The sequence below is a fragment of the Poecilia reticulata genome, chromosome 13, assembly GCF_904066995.2.
Source record: "Poecilia reticulata chromosome 13, P_reticulata-male-v2, whole genome shotgun sequence".
Lineage (NCBI taxonomy): Eukaryota > Metazoa > Chordata > Actinopteri > Cyprinodontiformes > Poeciliidae > Poecilia > Poecilia reticulata.
In genome coordinates, this window is record NC_088842.1 from 31,080,692 (window position 1) to 31,100,429 (window position 19,738).

At 39.7% G+C, this 19,738-nt stretch overlaps 1 protein-coding gene across 2 annotated transcripts in view; it reads left to right on the plus strand.

Annotated features, from left to right (window-relative positions):
* The window catches only part of caln1 (calneuron 1), a 72,894-nt gene that overhangs the window by 48,351 nt on the left and 4,805 nt on the right, over positions 1-19,738 (plus strand). For both annotated transcript variants that reach the window (XM_008426558.3, XM_008426555.3), the window contains exon 5: positions 12,594-12,750. In XM_008426558.3, coding sequence (XP_008424780.1) covers positions 12,594-12,750 — 157 coding nt within the window. The remainder of the gene's footprint in view (positions 1-12,593; positions 12,751-19,738) is intronic.

Below are 19,738 nucleotides of genomic sequence, written 5' to 3' on the forward strand. Positions count from 1 at the left end.
TCTGGAGTTCATTGAAAAAACCCAAAATACAACCAAGTATTTTCGGTTTGGTTTCCAGTGCAGATATCTTAGTACAACTTGAAATGAGACAAACTAACACGTAACCTTTTGAGCAAGATACAAGAGTTTAAGTAAATAACTGCTTAACAATGATGAAAAAATGACAGTTTATTTCACTTATAACAAGACATTTTCCCCATGTTTTAAGTTAATTTAACTAACGGGACAAGTGCATTTTCAACAATATTAAGGAATTATTTACTTAAAATAAGCCTGTATATCTTGCTGATAGTTAGTTGATCTTATTTCAAGTGTATGAAGATATTTGCACTTTAAATTAGACCAAAATTACCTGGTAAGACTTTGTGTTTTTGCAGTGTTTTCTCGTTTCTCTGGTCCTGGCCTGAGTTGGATGGGAGAGAGAAGATTGGCAGCTGTCTGGAAGTTTTTCCTGCTTGTGAATTATCCCCCTCACTGTAGATTGATGGACTTCAAATTGTTTGGAAATGGCCTTGTAACCCTTTGTAGGTCGATGAGTTGCAACATTTGCTTCTCTAAGGTCGTTGCTGATGCAACACAAGCAAATGCTTCCCATCAAGGCGTCTGCAGATGAGATCGCACTGACGGGAATCTGTCAGGAAGTGAGTTTGATCAATGACACTTCACCTCTAAAACCATCCAGCAGCTGAGACACTTGGGAGTAAATAATACATTTTAGGATTTTATTTTGAAATAATTTTTTCTGTTAAATTATTGAGTAAATAAATTTTATTTATTGTTTTTAATTTGTTATTCAAGTAAATCAACCATCCGATTGGTGCAAAGTTTAGCTTTCCAGAGAATCACAAAGTCCTGATCATTCATGGAGTTTCTTTAGAAATGTGGATGCTAACATTAGCATGTTTAGCAGTGAGATGCTATTTTAGGCTTGAACAGCTAACTCCTTTTCCAGTGTCCCATCAGATGGTTTTTTATAGCGCAAATTAACCCTGAGTGGGTCAAGAGAAGTAGCTCCTGTAACGAACTCAGCAGTTCCACCAGGTGTTTGCTAATTGCTGCTGGCTAGTCTCAAGGAGCTGAGTGGGTCAAGAGAAGAAGCTCCTGTAACGAGCTCAGCAGTTCCACCAGGTGTTTGCTGATTGCTGCTGGCTAGTCTCAAGGAGCTGAGTGGGTCAAGAGAAGGAGCTCCTGTAACGAGCTCAGCAGTTCCACCAGGTGTTTGCTAATTGCTGCTGGCTAGTCTGAAGGAGCTGAGTGGGTCAAGAGAAGTAGCTCCTGTAACGAGCTCAGCAGTTCCACCAGGTGTTTGCTAATTGCTGCTGGCTAGTCTCAAGGAGCTGAGTGGGGCAGTTAAAGGGAGGGGCTCCTCTGTGAGGTGGAAGCTTGGAAATTAGGAAACTGGAGCTCCCAGGCGGAGCTGTGACCTCGAAGGCGGAGCTAGGTCCACTTAGACGTTTTTCACAGCTGAGTGGTTGCCATGGAGATTAAAGGATTTCTTTCTCAAACATGCGTTAAAGAATCTAGGCAACTCTCCAGGTATGTTATGATGTGGAGCTCAAATAAGTTGATTTTACACAATACTGCCCCTTGAACATATTAAAATATTTAAATTAATTAATCCAAATTATTTGTACAAAGCCCCAGCCCTCCTGTGAAGACTTTTTTTACAGGGTTACTGTCACTTTAAGAATGAGAAACACTGTTTTGCTCATGAAGGACTTTGCGTTGATCTGTTTGTCCTTGGGTTAAAGTAAAACCCTGGTGAATGTTTCCAGTTTCATTTAGAAAATTTAAACCTTAAGGAAAACTTTCCACTTCTTCCTGTTTTTTTTTTTTTTTTTACCTTGCTGTGAGCGTTTCTCTCGTCTGGATTCTTGTTATCTTCCTCATCGATCGTCAGCGATGATGAGGAATCACAGAGGATGTAGCTCTGCCGGTGGCCCTCAGGGGCCTCTTAATGTCCGCTCTGGTCCAGGTTAATCTGACTGTTTCTCCCTCGTTAATCAAAGGAACTGTAATTGACTATTGATGAGAGGTTTAAGCTGATTCCATGTCTTTGCCTTCGGGTTAACGCCGCTGTCTTTTTGAGCCATTGCTCACAGTGGAGCCCAAAATAACTACAAGTCTGGAAGAAATAGTGCGTTTTACTCAACTTTCAGTTAATATTAATGTTTTTCCATTTGAGGAGAAAAGTTTGACAGATATGTTCATTGATCCTCCTTGAGAGTCGATAAGATTCTCGGTTCGTTTCATTATAGTTTGTACTGTCACTTCCAACGCCTCCTCATCCAAAGCACGTCTGAGCGCTGATCCATCTTCCTGTTAGTTGTTTCTCCCCTGGTGCCTGTTGCGTTTTCTCTTTGCCTAAATTAATCTCCTGCCTTTTGACTGCTGGGCGATGCTGCGGTAATGGAGACATAAATTTCTCCTGAGCGCTCTGGGCCTCTGAAGCGGAACCGAAAGGTTGCTTAAAAGCGCAGATCGATGTCGATTCCTTCGCGTTCCCTTTTAATGAGGAGGAAAACGTGTGGAACCGTCTGCATTTAGAAAGCTTGTTAATTTAAAACCGTTGTTAGCATTTAACGCAGCGATCAAATATGTTTTTGGTTTGTCTTTTTTTTTGTTTTATGTCCTTCAGTCATAAAACTTTGAGCTAGTTTGTGATGACGGCCAGAAATAACTGTTGCACTGTAAAATCTGGCTAGTTCAAACATATTGCCTGAAAAGAAGAGAGCTAGTAAGAAAGCCTCATTTATTTTCAGTAAGCAGAACAGCTAATGAAAAAAATTCAGTTCAAATTAAACAAACCAATTTTCTAGAATGAGTCTTTCCTCTTGCTCTCATTTCCTTTTTTTAAATTATAGTTTTATTGGCTCACAGAATTATTAATTACATCGAATATTTGAAATAAAAAATGTATAAAAATATACAGTAATTCACTCACTCTGGACCATCTCTGTGGATTATCTCTTTAATCGCGAGTCAGATTGGATAAACTATTGGCTCCAGAAAAGAAATAAAACCTCAGGTAAAGTATTTAGTATTGATTCAAAAGCACAATTATTAAGAACTTCCTTTTCTAAATGAATCCATCTCAAGTAAAGTTGGAGAAACTTCAAAATAAGGCACTAAAAATGAGTCTTGATAGCAATTTGGTGAAAAAGTACTATTGTCAGTTAAACACCATGTCTGCATTTACAGTGTAGACAGTCATCACTACATCACACAGGTGAATAAAGGTGAATAAAAATGTATAAACGTCCTTTCTGAAAATATGCAAAGAGAGAAACAGGAGATTCCTGACCGAACTGTTCAATATTTGATGGTTGTTTCTTCTCATATTTGTTCAATTTTTCATTTATTTGTAATAGAGCTGAAACGATTAATCACGTTGAAAAATTGTTGAAAAAATTCAGTATCTTTGTTGTATTAAGTTTTTTGTGAAAAGCTAAAAACGACTCAGTTTTAAAACGTTTTTGCCAAATTGAGGAAATAATTTCGAGTTTTGTCATTTCTATCAACTTTTTCTTATGAAAAACTTCAAAATGAGCATAAAAAACATTGATATGAAAACGGTTAATGGTTTCATTAACCAGGGGTGTCCAAACTGCGGGCCGTGGGCCATTTGTGGCCCTGGGATTGATTTCGTGTGACGATTCAAGAATGAAACAAGTTAATTTCTTTAGGATGAGAGTTTCCACTGCAAATCTCTTCCTACAACTCAAATAATTTTTTTTTACTTGTATAATTTTATTTTTTGTCTCACAATAAGTCGCGCCACAAACATCTAACGAGTTTTTACTCAAAAACAGATTTTGGCAAAACCCATCCATTATATTTGACTAAATACAAGAAAGTTTGTAGAAGATTCTTATTTTCGTTGTTGGAAATTAACTTAAAACATTTTATAGACTTAAAAATGATTGTAAACGTTTATTTATTGATGGCCAGGTAAAAGAGAAATAATTCACAGAGATACTTTTGTGTTTTCTAAATGATGAATAAAACATTTTGGCCTTTGAGTCCTTTCAACTTGGGGATTTTAGTTCGGACGTCAGATGAGAAAACGTTTAAAACATTTCATCTTCAACCCCAGACGGTTTGTTTCTGTTTCATCCTGAAGCCGTAAACTCTTAACGACCTGCGGCTGATCGCCCTCTTACTTTGGAGAGTCTGTGGGATTTCCTGTCATGTTTTGTTTTTGTAGTTCAGACTCTGATCTGAAGTTTTCTTCTTCTTCTGAGGTTTTTCCAAGTTTCTCTGCATTCATACGTCTTTCTAAATATTTAATATTTTTTTAATACTAATTATAAAACTTCCACAAATATTGAATTTCTGACTCTTCCACACTCCTCCTTCCTTTTCTGTAAAGGTTTTTACATATATAAAATCTTAAATGCTTATCCGAAAAGTTTCTGCCAAAGCACAGCAGGAAACAGGGATTTAAATTTATATTAACCCTTGTAGGCCCAGGTCTAAATGGTCATTCCGGCGCGCAGTCTTTGTCTTCTCAGTGCGTCAGCGCTCGCTACGAAGCCATGCAGCGATCGCTAGCAAAACTACTACTAACACTCTAAATAACTCTAAATAACATACTTACTGTATAAAAACCTATCGAAACACTAAACACTCTTAGTAAAATCCACAGCATCAATTCTCCCTAGTCTCTTGCCGTATCCAAATCCCTCCCCCCCTCGTTTGTCCCCACGTGTCTCCGTTCTACCTAGCAACAGACCGTCAACACATTTTCATTGGTTGTGTCGAAATGTGGTACAGTTAGACCCCCACACAGTAAGGCGGAAATGATCGATCATATTCCTGGCTTTATTTTCAAGTAAATAACCACAAAACCAATATGAAAACACCACTTTTATAAAGTTTGAAGTCCGTACTGTCCACCGGAGGTGAAATGAACACTCGGTATGCCGTCTGTGTTATTATAAAGCCTTATAAATGTGTCACGTGCTCGCCCGCTCCACAGCGGGCTTCGTCCCGGTAGGGTTAATGTGATGGCCAAATCCATGGCCACACTTTGAAGTCGGTAACTTTTATGCACAATTTGTTTTTTCATTCAAACACAACACTTTAGTTTCTGTAAAACATTTATTAGTTGATTTGGATACATTTGTTCTTTATGTTGCCGCGCACATTTAGTTAGCATGTGTATTTGTATCAACTTAAGTTTAATTTGTTTGCTTGAGACTGACCTTTTGTTTGTGTTTTGCCGGTACTTACCTGCCTTGGAGTGAAAGGACAAAAGATGGGGGCCAGGGCTCAGCAGGCTTAAATGCTGATTGGACTACGCCACTAGTTCCTGCTGGCAGGGGAAATTTGTAGTTTCTTTGTTTAGATAAGTTTTGTCCATCCATCCATCCATTTTCTTGCACCCTTTTTCCCTCAGTGGGGTCGGGAGGGGTGCTGGTTCCTCTCCAGCCAACGTTTCGGGCGAGAGGCGGGGTACACCCTGGACAGGTCGTCAGTCTGTTGCAGGGCAACACAGAGACACACACACCTAGAGAGAATTTGGAGAGGCCAGTTAACCTGACAGTCATGTTTTTGGACTGTGGGAGGAAACTGGAGTACCCGGAGAAAACCCACCATGCACAGGGAGAACATACAAACTCCATGCAGAAAGACCCCAGGGCCGGGAATCGAACCAAGAACCTTCTTGCTGCAAGGCAACAGCTCTACCAACTGCGCCACTGTGCAGCCCACGATAAGTTTTGTATTTAAGTAAATATTAGTATTTAAACTTTAATATTTTTGATCTTCATTTTGAGAATCTTTAGTTTAGCCAAACTTAGCTGTACTGTTATTTGTTTTTGTAATTGTATTCTGTTTCGTTGCCCCTATTGTGTCTTAATTGGTCTGATCAGCCGGTATATAAACCCCTGTGTGTCATTTCTTTGTTAGGCCAGTTATGTTTGTTTGTGCAGCCAGTTTGTTTACTTTTTTGCCTGAGTTCAGTTTTGTTTCTTTGACCTCTTTTATGAGCTCAGTTCATCTTTTTGTCATTTTATAATCTTTGGGTTAAAATAAAAAACCCTATTTTTCTAATTAATATCCTGTGACTCCTCCTGTTTTAACTCGGTCCATCACAGTTAAATATGTCACATCATAACATTAAAAACTCAAAATATCCCTTCTGTCCTGTTACTATGACCAAATGAATTACTTATCACATAAAAACACAAACCAGTTTTTGCTGGAAAAGGAAACATCTCTTCATAAAAGTTTAATTTGGGCCATTATGTGTGATTTATTCTAAAATTATCAGTTGGTTCTGCAGGTTGTTCATGGTTTGCATCCAGATTCATTTAATAAAGTTTAATTTAATTAGTTTTGCATCAAACGTCTGAACTGAACTGGAAAGGATTTTTTAAATGTTTTTATTAGGGCTGCACAGTGGCGCAGTTGGTAGAGCTGTTGCCTTGCAGCAAGAAGGTTCTGGGTTCGATTCCCGGCCCCGGTCTTTCTGCATGGAGTCTCCATGTTCTCCCTGTGCATGGTGGGTTTTCTCCAGGTACTCCGGTTTCCTCCCACAGTCCAAAAACATGACTGTCAGGTTAATTGGCCTCTCCAAATTGCCCCTAGGTGTGAGTGTGTGTGTGTGTGCATGGTTGTGTGTCTCTGTGTTGCCCTGCGACAGACTGGCGACCTGTCCAGGGTGACCCCGCCTCTCGCCCGAAACGTTGGCTGGAGAGGCACCAGCACCCCTCCCGACCCCACTGAGGGAAAAAGGGTGCAAGATGATGGATGGATGTTTTTATTATCCTAGCAGATGCACTGAAAATGTTTCTTTGAATCAACAAATACTCTCATTTGTTACTAGTTTTGCTCAAAATGTAATTGAAGCTTCAGCAAAACTGTAAAAGTGAGCCATAACAAATGTGAGTGATTCTTTTTAGGAACGTGTTTTTCAGTGTAATTATCAGCATTAAAACAACCAAAGTGTTAAACTCCTCCAGATAATTTAATCGTGAATATTTAATAATTTACATGATGCTTTTGTTTCCATAACATTCAGGATCTTTTTCGCTGCAAATTCAGTATTTCAGACAGTTTATTTAGTTTAAATTTGATATTTTCTGTTTTCACTAAATGAGCCATAAGAACGACGGGATGCAGCAAACCTTCACGTCCACAGATGTTGTTTTAGTTGATGTATTAAAAAAGTCATAAAAAACTATTTAAATAACCAGATTTCTAGTTGCTCGTCTTTTTTTATATTTCCAGTGGATTTAAATATATTTTAAAAGCTGAAGATATTAAATCCTGTTGCTTTAAATACAACGTAGCGCTAAGTGTTGGCCGAACCGCAACAGGCTGAACTCAACAGATGGATGGACGCAGGCTGTTGGCACCTCGTGTGTGTGTGTGTGTGTGTGTGTGTGTGTGTGTGTGTGTGTGTGTGTGTGTGTGTGTGTGTGTGTGTGTGTGTGTGTGTGTGTGTGTGTGTGTGTGTGTGTGTGAACCTCATTTATGACTGTACAAATGTACAGAGCTTTCTCTTCAGGGTAACTTCCTCCGATTATCTCCGTCTCCCCCCTTCAGCCTAAAGATAGAAATGAATCATTTCAGTTTGAGAAAATCTACCAGATTTAAACAGATTATGAGAGATTTAAACAGATTATGAGAAAGATTTAAACAGATTATGAGAAAGATTTAAACAGATTATGAGAGATTTAAACAGATTATGAGAAAGATTTAAACAGATTATGAGAAAGATTTAAACAGATTATGAGAGATTTAAACAGATTATGAGAAAGATTTAAACAGATTATGAGAGATTTAAACAGATTATGAGAAAGATTTAAACAGATTATGAGAAAGATTTAAACAGATTATGAAAGATTTAAACAGATTATGAAAGATTTAAACAGATTATATGAGATTTAAACAGATTATGAGAAAGATTTAAACAGATTATGAGAGATTTAAACAGATTATGAGAAAGATTTAAACAGATTATGAGAAAGATTTAAACAGATTATGAAAGATTTAAACAGATTATGAGAGATTTAAACAGATTATGAGAAAGATTTAAACAGATTATGAGAGATTTAAACAGATTATCATATGAGAAAGATTTAAACAGATTATGAGAAATCTCACTGCAGAGAAAATGTGAATATGTTGAAGTTAGTATTTAACACAACTATTAGTGGCTTATAAACGTGTTTAAATCCCTTAAACTGGATTTATTCTGTCATTTTGAAACAAAGCGCCAACATGTTTCATTAGTTTTAATGTGATGCAGCAACACGATGTCGTTCATATCGATGAAGTGAAAGTGAAGATCTGATCCTGATAAGCAACTTTTTCTAAATAAAAAAATAAAATGAAAAAGTACTTATTCTATTGGCAGATAAATTAAATAATCTGCCAATAATCTGGAGCTGGATTTTTTTCCATCATTATAAAGGAATTATTTACTTAAAACTAGTCTCTATATCGTACTAAAAAATTACTTTTAAGATAGTTTGTCTCATTTCCAGTTACTAAGATATTTACACTAGAAACTAAACCAAAATACTTGGTAAGATTTTGTGTTTTTGCAGTGTATAAATTATGATGTTGTGTTTTTGCAGTGTATATGTCAAGATGTTGTGTTTTTGCAGTGTTTATAAGTTAAGATGTTGTGTTTTTGCAGTGTATAAATTACGATGTGTTTTTGCAGTGTATAAATTACGATGTTGTGTTTTTGCAGTGTATAAATTACGATGTTGTGTTTTTGCAGTGTTTATGTCAAGATGTTGTGTTTTTGCAGTGTTTATGTCAAGATGTTGTGTTTTTGCAGTGTTTATAAGTTAAGATGTTGTGTTTTTGCAGTGTATAAATTACGATGTGTTTTTGCAGTGTATAAATTACGATGTTGTGTTTTTGCAGTGTATATGTCAAGATGTTGTGTTTTTGCAGTGTATATGTCAAGATGTTGTGTTTTTGCAGTGTTTATGTCAAGATGTTGTGTTTTTGCAGTGTTTATGTCAAGATGTTGTGTTTTTGCAGTGTTTATGTTAAGATGTTGTGTTTTTGCAGTGTTTATGTTAAGATGTTGTGTTTTTGCAGTGTATGAAGTGTTTTTGCGGGGCTCCTGCTAGTTTAATGAACTCTGCGTGTTTGTTCGATGGGGTAAGTGATCCTTGGCCTGAAAACGTTTGAGAAACGCTGCCACAGCACAACAGAAGAAGAAAGAGAAAGAAGCAAGCGTTCGCTTTCAGCAGCAGCAGCAGCAGCAGCAGCAGGTCTTCACAGGTTGTGACATTTCCAACTTTTCCAACGCCTCCATTAGCATTGTGATGGCTCTGCAGCCTGAACTTCAGGGGAGGAGGCGGGACAAAGAGCAGCCAAAGGTTTCAGCATGAATCTGAAGGTCATGCAGCAGTGGGAGTCATTTCAGGTCGAGGTGTGTTATTCTTTTCGCCACTCTCTCCTGAAAGGTCAATCAGCGGTGAATATAGACTCAGAAAGTCTGAGCAGGCAGAAAATAAACACAGTTTTTTAGTGTGTCCCTGAAGTACTCGCTGCTTGCTCGTTCCTGTTCTCCCTGGCAGACGAAGCTCTTGGCCGTCTCTTCATGCCTGCCGGCGGCGGCTGGCTGCAGCACCGAGCGGCATCAGGCTGGCTGCAGCACCGAGCGGCATCAGGCTGCTGCAGCACCGAGCGGCATCAGGCTGGCTGCAGCACCGAGCGGCATCAGGCTGCTGCAGCACCGAGCGACATCAGGCTGGCTGCAGCACCGAGCGGCATCAGGCTGCTGCAGCACCGAGCGGCATCAGGCTGGCTGCAGCACCGAGCGGCATCAGGCTGCTGCAGCACCGAGCGACATCAGGCTGGCTGCAGCACCGAGCGGCATCAGGCTGCTGCAGCACCGAGCGGCATCAGGCTGGCTGCAGCACCGAGCGGCATCAGGCTGCTGCAGCACCGAGCGGCATCAGGCTGCTGCAGCACCGAGCGACGGCTGGCTGCAGCACCGAGCGGCGGCTGGCTGCAGCAGGAGTGGTTTCTCATTTCAGAATGTTTTTATTTGGAGGAAACGGTAGCGCTCTGTTAGAGATCTGAGTCAGAAAAAACTATTTACACTGTGGCTGATAAACCTAAAAAAAGCTTAAATCAGGGAGATAAAGATGGGATTTTCCAGTTAGTCTCAGATGGGTAGTAACTGGTCACATTTACAGTATTTTCCGGTCTATAAGCTGCTACTTTTTTCCTCCACTTTGACCCAAGCGGCTTGTAGCCCGGTGCAGTTTTTCTGTGGATTTTTCTTCAACCACCAGGGGGCTCTCTAGCGGGAAATGACTCATTGGAAGTCAAAATTGGAAATTGAAGAATAAAGTGCTAATTTTCATTTAGAACAACCACATGCTAGCAGCAGGCACGACGGAGAAATGTTTTCAAACTCGTATGATGCAGCTTTTAAGTTGAGGAGTATCGATCTGATAGTCCAGGAGGGAAATGGAGCCGCTACACGAATCCACGGTTCGGTTTTGGAGACGGAGAACTGCGTCCTGAATATCAGAGTCAGTGGAAAACCGAGAGAGGCAGAGAAACCAGCGGCTGTTAGCGGTGCGGCTTATTTAAGTACATTTCCGTTTGTTTGTTTTTTAAACTTTGTGGGTGCTGCTTATAGTGAGGTCCGGAAAATATGGTACTCAATAACATTTAGTAGGTTTTTTTTGAACAAATATAATTTTAGGAGTATTTTTACTTTTACTTGAGTAAAATCTCTGGATTTTCAACCCTCTGAATGAAAAACAAACAATGTTTTAACCAAAAATCCACCAGAAACACCTGCAGACAGAAACATCTGCAGTTCCTGCAGTGGTTCTTCTCTTACTTTAGTGCATTTCTACCTCATTCACCTCTGACCTGTGATGACGCCATATTCAGGATATTCAGGAAGTGAAGGATTGCATCAGAAAGCTACATTTATTTACATTTTCATTCATTTTGAAAACTTTCTGTCTGAATTTATCATTCTCTCGTTTTTGTGGAAGAAATGTCTCATGAGAATCAAACTTTTTTTTAAAGACATTGAATTTATAAAACTGAATTTTTATCCTGTGCAGATATAAATAATTTTTTATTTATTTTTTTTTTTTTGCCAGAAAAAATGTTTCCTGCAAAAAATTTGCCAGCAAGCAACAGCAGCGGGTTGGACGGGGTCAGAGGTGAACTGGCAGATTATTTCATTTATAACTCAGGAAAAATGTTTTAAGTAAATAATCTGCCAGACAAACTAGAACCTTTTCAACGACATTAAAGAATTACTGACTTACAATAAGCTCCTATATCCTAATCTTCAAGTTATTTTGTCTTATTTTCAGTGCACTGAAACTATAAAATACGTGGTAGGATTTTCTGATTTTTGCAGTGTAACAAACTTTTCCCACACAAAACAAAACCAGAAAATGTGTCTCCTCTGAAACTGCTTTTCTAATCTTTATATTAATAAACCATCTAATCTCACTGATGTGTTTTCAGCGTCTCATTAACTTTGCATGTGATTATCAGATTAACACCCTTTTGGTTTCTAGGTGTTTATTTATTTCAAACAAAAAAAGGAAGAAAAAAAACTAATATTGCCCACTAATGTGATTTTACATAATTTGTTTGAAAATGAAGAAGGTAACCAGAAAAACTATTAAATGATTTAAATTATTCACATTTAATGAGATTGAACAGAGATTCAGCCTAAACATGGAGTGATTAATGCATCTGACAGTTTTCTGTAGGTTTGTCACAATAAGCAATTAATCAATTAATCACATGACAATTTGCATGATTTATTGTTTCTGTCTTTCTACCAAAAACTGGAGGATGAAAATCTTCAGTCTGGTTCTGATTTAGGTCTTTTTTAAGTTACTTTTGTCTACAGAGATTTTATTTGTTTTGTTTATTTTAGATATTTAAAATGTCTTTCATTTCCAGACTTTAAAGTTTATTGAATTTTGAGAATCTGTTCTTGTTATCCATCCATCCATCCATTTTCTTTCACCCTTGTCCCTCAGTGGGGTCGGGAGGGTTGCTGGTGCCCATCTCCAGCTAACGTACCAGGCGAGAGGCGGGGTCACCTGGACAGGTCGCCAGTCTGTCGCAGGGCAACACAGAGACACACAGAGACACACAACCACACACACACTCACACCTAGGGGCAATTTGGAGAGGCCAATTAACCTGACAGTCATGTTTTTGGACTGTGGGAGGAAACCGGAGTACCCGGAGAAAACCCACCATGCACAGGGAGAACATGGAGACTCCATGCAGAAAGACCGGGGCCGGGAATCGAACCCAGAACCTTCGTGCTGCAAGGCAACAGCTCTACCAACTGCGCCACTGTGCAGCCTGTTCTTGTTATATTACTTGAAAATGGTCTCAAATCGTCATTATTATCGTTTATCGCGATACCTTCTGGGACGATTTATCGTCCAGGAAAATGTTCTTGTTCCAAACGTGATGTTTAGATCCGTTTGTAAAATGTTTCTCTGGTTCAGTTGGTGGTTCTACCAGCTACCCAGCTAAAAACCAACAAAACACACTTTGTTTTTTTTAAATATGTCTTTTTAACTTTCCTGCTCGTCTCTCTGCTGCAGTTCGACATGCAGCGCATCACCCTGGAGGAGCTGAAACACATCCTGTTCTACGCTTTCCGCGACCACCTGACCATGAAGGACATTGAGAACATCATCATCAACGAGGAAGAAAGCCTGAAGGAAAACTCCGGGAACTGTCAGACGGAGTTTGAGGGAGGTGAGTGAAAGTCCCTGGGCTAATTTCACACGCAAGCGCTTGAGGCACATGGATGTGTCACAGGCAGGCGCTGGGCCTGTGTGGGCAGAGAGAGGGAGGAACTTATCCCGGCTGTCAGAAAGGATTTAAGCTTTCTCATCAACATCTCCAGCCAACAGAGTCCCAGCACACCTGCTGATTTATTGATTTGGGGCGTTTGTGAGGACGAGTGTCTGCTGGTCAGCTGTTCAGCCGTGGCTCGCATGAAATATGCATGACTCCTCTCTGCACCAACAGCCATCCAAAATTTATGGATGTGAGCGCAGCGGAGGGTATTCTAGGACTCTCTCTCTCTCTTTTCTCTCCATTAAAACAGCGAGTGTCATTGTTTCTTCTAAGCTAATTATCATTCAGCTTTTTGAAATGCCAGCTTTCGATTCAGGTCCAGTGACTCAGCCTCCACAGTCATTTCTGTTCAGGGTCTCCGTACATTTTTAAAAAAACAACCACTTATAAATATCAGCTGCAGAAGAAGAGATATTTCAGGAAATGTGTTTTGATGTGCCAACTTTTAATCTCAAAGGATAAACTGTAGCAGTTTGTTACTTTGTGGTACGAAGACGATCAATATCCGCAGTAAAATGAGACGAAAAAATATGCATTTTACTGCAAATATCTGTATTTTTAAAATACATCCATCCATCCATCCATCTTATCCGGGGTCGGGGCGTGGGGGCAGCAGCTTCAGAATGGAGGCCCAGACTTCCCTCCCCAGCCACTTCTTCCAGCTCCTCCAGGAATCCCAAAGCGTTCCCAGGCCATAGAGAGACATCGTCCCTCCAGCGTGTCCTGGGTCTCCCCTCCTCCCGGTGGGACATGAACTCCTCACCAGGGAGGCGTCCAGGAGGCATCCTGACCAGATGCCTGAGCCTCAACTGGCTCCTCTCGACGTGGAGGAGCAGCGGCTCAATGACTGAGCTTCTCTCTCTAAGGGAGAGCCCAGCCACCCTGCGGAGGAAACCCATTTCGGCCGCTTGTACCCGTGATCTCGTTCTTTCAGTCATGACCCAAAGCTCATGACCATAGATGAGGGTGGGAACGTAGATCGACCGGTAAATCGAGAGCTTCGCTCTTTGGCTCAGCTCTCTCTTCACCACGACGGACCGGGACAGCGCCCGCTTCACAGTAGACGCTGCCCCAATCCGCCTGTCGATCTCCCGCTCCCTTCTTCCCTCATTCGTGAACAAGATCCCCAGATACTTAAACTCCTCCACTTGAGGCAGGACGACCCCCCTGACCCGGAGAAGGCACTCTACCCTTTGCCGGCTCAAGACCATGGCCTCGGATTTGGAGGCACTGAGCCTCATCCCGGCCGCTTCACACTCGGCTGCGAACCGCTCCAGTGAGAGCTGCAGATCACGTTCCGATGAAGCCACCAGGACCACATCATCCGCAAAAAGCAGAGATGCGATCCTAAGGCCACCGAAACGGATCCCCTCAACACCTCGGCTGCGCCTACAAATTCTGTCTGTATTAAAATACAGATTATTGTAATTATAGTTTTCTTAATAAACTCAATTCAGTTGAAACGAGCAGTTTTGCCATCGGTGAAAATAAACGCTGCTCAGTGTTCATTAGCGTCGACGCAAACAGGAGTTCATCTAGTTGAAACATCTGATAAGAGTTTATAAAAATAGTTGCAGATTCAGTTGAACACTGGAAACGCACAAAATCTCACCAAGTACTTTTTTCTAGTTTCCAGTGTAAATATCTTAGCAGCACTTGAAAAAAGACTAAACTAACTTAGAAGTAACTTCTCAGGAAGACGTAGAAGCTGGTTTTCAGTGAATCACTCCTTAAGTTTGATGAGAAAGTTCTAGTTCCACTGGTGGAACGTTCCGCCGTTGCCTAGCAACACCAGCCACGCCCAGCCCGTTGCCTAGCAACTCAGTTCTATTTCAACTGGCAGATTAATTCACTCACACCACGACTATTTCGCCATGTTATGAGTTAAATAATCTGCCAACGGAACAAATCATTTGTCATCAATAATAAGGAATTATTTAAAACAAACTCCTGTATCCGAAAAATAACTTTTAAGGTAGTTTTTTCTCATTTAAAATGTACTAAGATGTTTTTTGCACTAGAAACTAGGTTAAAAATACTTAAATTTTGTGTTTTTGCAGTGAAAATAGTGAAATGAATCTAGTTCTGGGCACCACTAAAAAAACATTAAAAATACAAAATTAAAAACGGATGCTGTATGGGGAGATGGTGATAGTCGTTAGATTTAAGAGTTTTGTGGTAATTTAATCTTTTTAAAAATGTTTTTTTTTTCTTCATGACAGCTTGTGTTGTTCTTATTCTTCTTAACAAGCAGTTGGTTCTGTATTATATTGTTAAAAATAATAATTTACTGAAATTTCTTTCAGACTGCTAAGTGGATCGTTGGCTTGAAAACCAAACCAGACCTTTGGAAATCTAAAACATGAACTTACATTTGAATAAATTATTAATTATTTTTTGTCTTTTCCAAACTGAAATTTTGCAAACATTCTTTTGCCATTTAAGTTTAACTAAAACATTAGCATAAAAACCTTAAAACCGAAACACTAGGATGCTTTTCTCTGGTGTGACCCAGAAATCTGTGCTAGCACTTTGGCCCAAATGTTTATGCTATTCAGTAACTTACAATCTTTGAATTAAAACTTTGTTGTGTGTGAATAAGAATACCATAGGTTTTTCAGATAATATAAATTGTACTTTTTAAACCTTGAAGCATTAGCATTAGCATAATATTCTTCTATGTAACTTAGAAAGTCATGCTAACATTTGATTAAAAAGCCTGTATGCTAATGTTAGCTAGCACCTTTTAGTCGAAAATGTTTCTCAGTGTTTTTACGCAGGAAATAAATTCAAGGAAAATGATAGCATGAAATTTTATGCATGTGCTAATTATGTTTATGTCTGACATTTAGCTTTGGATTATTTTAAAAACTGCACCAGTCACTCTAAAGCTAATGTTGTTGTCAAACTTTAAAACATTTTTGGCGGAAACCAACTGACCAAAAACATTTTCTTAATTATTTTACAGTTCTGAAATGTCATTCTTTGATGAAAATATATGAGGTCATTCAGTGTGTGTTCACTGTGATTGATGTGTTGTTTGCTCTGAAAGCATATTAGGAAAATACAGCTTTCTGTCTGGCGTCCATCACAGCATTAATTCATTAATAACATGAAACTGGATGGTAAAAACCGCTGAGTCAGAACGTCACCAGTTCCTGCATCTCTAACAGGGTCGGATTAAAATCTTAAATGTATTGATTAAACCCCTTCAAAACTGTTAAAATATTAATAAAAGCTGTCTATATTTGATAAGTTTTTCTTAAAATCAAATAATGTTGAACATCTTTCCTCATAGATCAGCTCCTCCATGACTTTGCGATTGTTTTTTATGATTTTTTTTTTTTGCAATAAAAATCTGTATTTCCACTTCAATCTGGAGAGACTCAGGCAGAGAAAGAAAGCAATAAAAGAAAGTTTCATGACAAATAAACATTAAAGTCCTTTGGCGTCCAGGCCCCGGCCGGGGACGTCGAGCTGGACTTCGAAAAGCTCGATAAACATTCCTGATGCTGCATCGGAATGTAATCCCGCCGGGGTTTGTACTGGTGGCGGCGGTCGAAGAAGGATGTGGCCTGAGAGCCGGGAGCAGAAGGTGGAGATGGGGCGGAGGTGGGTTGATCGCAGCTGGTGAGCGGAGGAGGCCGTGGCCAGGAGGTCCTTTTCAACTGGAGCTCGAACAATGATTGGCCGAAGTGAGGCTTGATCCACCGCTGATAGGTCCAGAATGATGAGGCAGGTGAGGCTAAAGAGTCTTCCAGATTTAATTTGCGCCGAAGCTTCATTTTGCATGCCAGCAAATGTGACATTTCGTTACTCGCCACATCAATCACGGATTGTAGCTTCACATCAGGTGAGGCTGAGGCAGCAGTGTAAAAGTAAAGACATGCTGCCACCTACAGGTAGGAGTTAGCATCACTTAACTGCAATATTTTTGACAATTTTTTAGGAAAATTTACAACACATTCACAGTTATAAATTAGTGCGAAAAACTGGAGGGACTGATGGATGTTATTTGGCATCTAAAAGGGCCACATAAGAAGCTACAACGGGCCGGATTTGGCCCGTGAACCATGAGTTTGACACGTGATTTAAGGTGTCAGCGTTTCCAGTGAAATTCCAGTCTTCTGCTTTTCATTTATGATCATCTATGTTTTGTTTTTAGAGGAAAAATGGACAATAAAGTCTCTACAACCTGCATGTGTTTCTTGACGGGTTTCACCAGATCAACTCCAGAGTAGCTAAATATAAGAGCAGCAGCACTGCAACACATTTTCACTCAAGTTAAAGTAAAAGTATCTGTCCAAGAAATTACTCAAGTAAGAGTAAAAAGTATTTGGTAAAAAGTGCTGAGTAACTGATCAAATTATCAATCATTTAATATTTAGAAATTACATCATCAGATGGATCAAAACATAAAGTTAAGTGGAAATTTTGGTATTTTAAGGACCAAAATGACAATAATTAATATAAGTAAGAAAAAATGACAAAATTAGACAAAAGAAAAAAAGAAAAATCAGTTTCTTTCAATAAAAAAACTTCAGAAACTTTAACAGAAACTGCAGGTGTGTTTCTGTGTCTGGTGAGTTTTTAAACATGTTTGTTTTTCATTCAGAGGGAAGAAAATCCAGAAATTTTACTCAAGTGAGAGAAGAAACACGTGATAACTCAAAGTACAGCGTAGTAAAAATACTTTTTTAACATTTTTATTTAATTTACTCCAGTAAATGTAATTGAGTGGATGTAACTAGTCAGTACCCGACTCGGAGGTCCAGATCTCACCAGCGCCTCATCGGATCCATTCAACGGCTGCAGGATGAAAACATGAAGCTTCATGATGATGGATGGCCGCCGCAGACAGAACCGTCCATCGGGTCCATCAGAACCACCTGGCGCTCACAAACACCAAAATGTGCTCAGTCATGGAGGAATCAATGTCTTCTGTCACAGCGCGGTTCTTCCTCATCCCGATCCATCATGCTCCTCGGCGCTTATTACATCAGCCGGCTGATATATGACGAAGCAGAAAAGGAAGTTTGATTTCCCCGCGGCTTCTCCTGGTTCAGCAATCGATACGGTGCTGCTCTGAAAAACACCAGGACAGGGAATTTAACTGGTCCACTGAAACCCACCAGCCACTGATTCATAGCTGAACAAATTGTTCTGGTGGCATAAAGCAGAGGAAACATGCCGGGCAGCAGATGTCCAGTCAAAGCCCGCCACTTCCAATCGGCCTCTAGGTGATTTAATGATTTATAGATTCAGTTTCTGTTTTACAGTGAAGGACATGCTAATACCTGCTCATGTTTTAGGAAGGACAGAAACCAGTAACAGGTCATTACTGGTGACCCATTACTCTTATCGAAGAGGTTAGGATACAGGTGTCAAACTCAAGGCCCGTGGGCCAAATCCGGCCCACTGAAGCTTTTTATGTGGCCTTCTAGTGTGCTTAAATATTATGTGATCAATCAAATTAATGCAAGTTTTATCTGTTTACGGCCAATTCATATCAATCAGTTTCTTCAGAGTTATTGTGGAAATTCACACAAAATCAACAAACTGTTTTATGCTAATAGTTGGGAGTTTATTGCAGACTTTTCTCAAAAATTGTGAAAAACTTTCTTTCTTGTACTAAACAGCTGCTTCAGTCTTAACTGTTGTCAGATTATAGTCCATGATCTATACAGCAAGTAACAAAACATCACATTTACTGTCATGAATAATCTCAAATATTTCCAAATTAGTTCCACAAACACTTTGATTTTTATTGCAAAAGAATCACTAAAAGAATCACGGAATCCTGGAGGAACTGAAAAGATGTTCAGTAATAATTTTAAGGATTCATTTTATGATGGCAGTTTGTGAACAGGTTCCATCAGTACATTTGGCCCTTTAGGAGGATTCATGGTTTTGATTTGACCCAAAATGAAAATGAGGTTGACATCCCTGGTCTACACAAAACAAAATAATTCTTAGATAAGATTTTATCCAGCTCAGTTCTGCTTATTCCATCAAATAAGCAGAACTGAGCTGTTTTAGAGCCTCCTGTCTCTTTAAATCCCAATAAGCTTCTGCTGGCCACGCCCCCCCAACTCAACATTTACACTGTGAAAATGGCTGCAACTGATACGCAATTTTAGCACCTTTGAAAAGCATAAACAGAGCCTCCTGCACAACCAGCAAGAATGCAGCAAGTGGTTTCTGGATGGTAAGTCAACAAACTCTTGATTTTCCAGCAGCCATTGTACAGCTCAAATATGCTGGAACTCTGGTTGGGTTGCTAGGTGACGAAAAGAGTTTCGTTGGGGTTGCTAGGTGACGAAAAGAGTTCCGTTGGGGTTGCTAGGTAACGGTGCAGTGCCCACCAAATGAGATTTAACAACTGAGAGATTTTTGAAACGGCTCGTTTTCCAGACAGAAAAAAACATGAACTCTTTTTTTTATTATTTTTTTTTTTATGCTTGGGTTGTTTTTGGAGGCAGTAGAAACAAAAACATGCAAAATGTGAATTTTGCATCCCGTTTAATTTTGGCTGCTTGTAGGACGTCCGCCGGACGACAGACGGTCCAGGTAATTGGACTGAGAGCTAATGTCCAGAACAGAAATCTCCCTCCGTCATTAATGTCCAGCAGCTCAACATCTGCTCAGTCCCGTAGCAACACATTGAGCTCAGTTTGGCTTCCCGCTGAACGCAGTTAAGATTACCGGTTCTGTTGTAGAGTGCAGTTCTTGTCTCTTCAATGAAACTTTATATCTAGAGCTTGTTTCATGCAGTCAAACTTGATAACTCCATTTGGCCATATGGATATATGGCCAAATGGAGTTTGGCCATATATTTACGTTCCATATCCATATGGAACGTAAAGCATTTACAGAGGTGAAA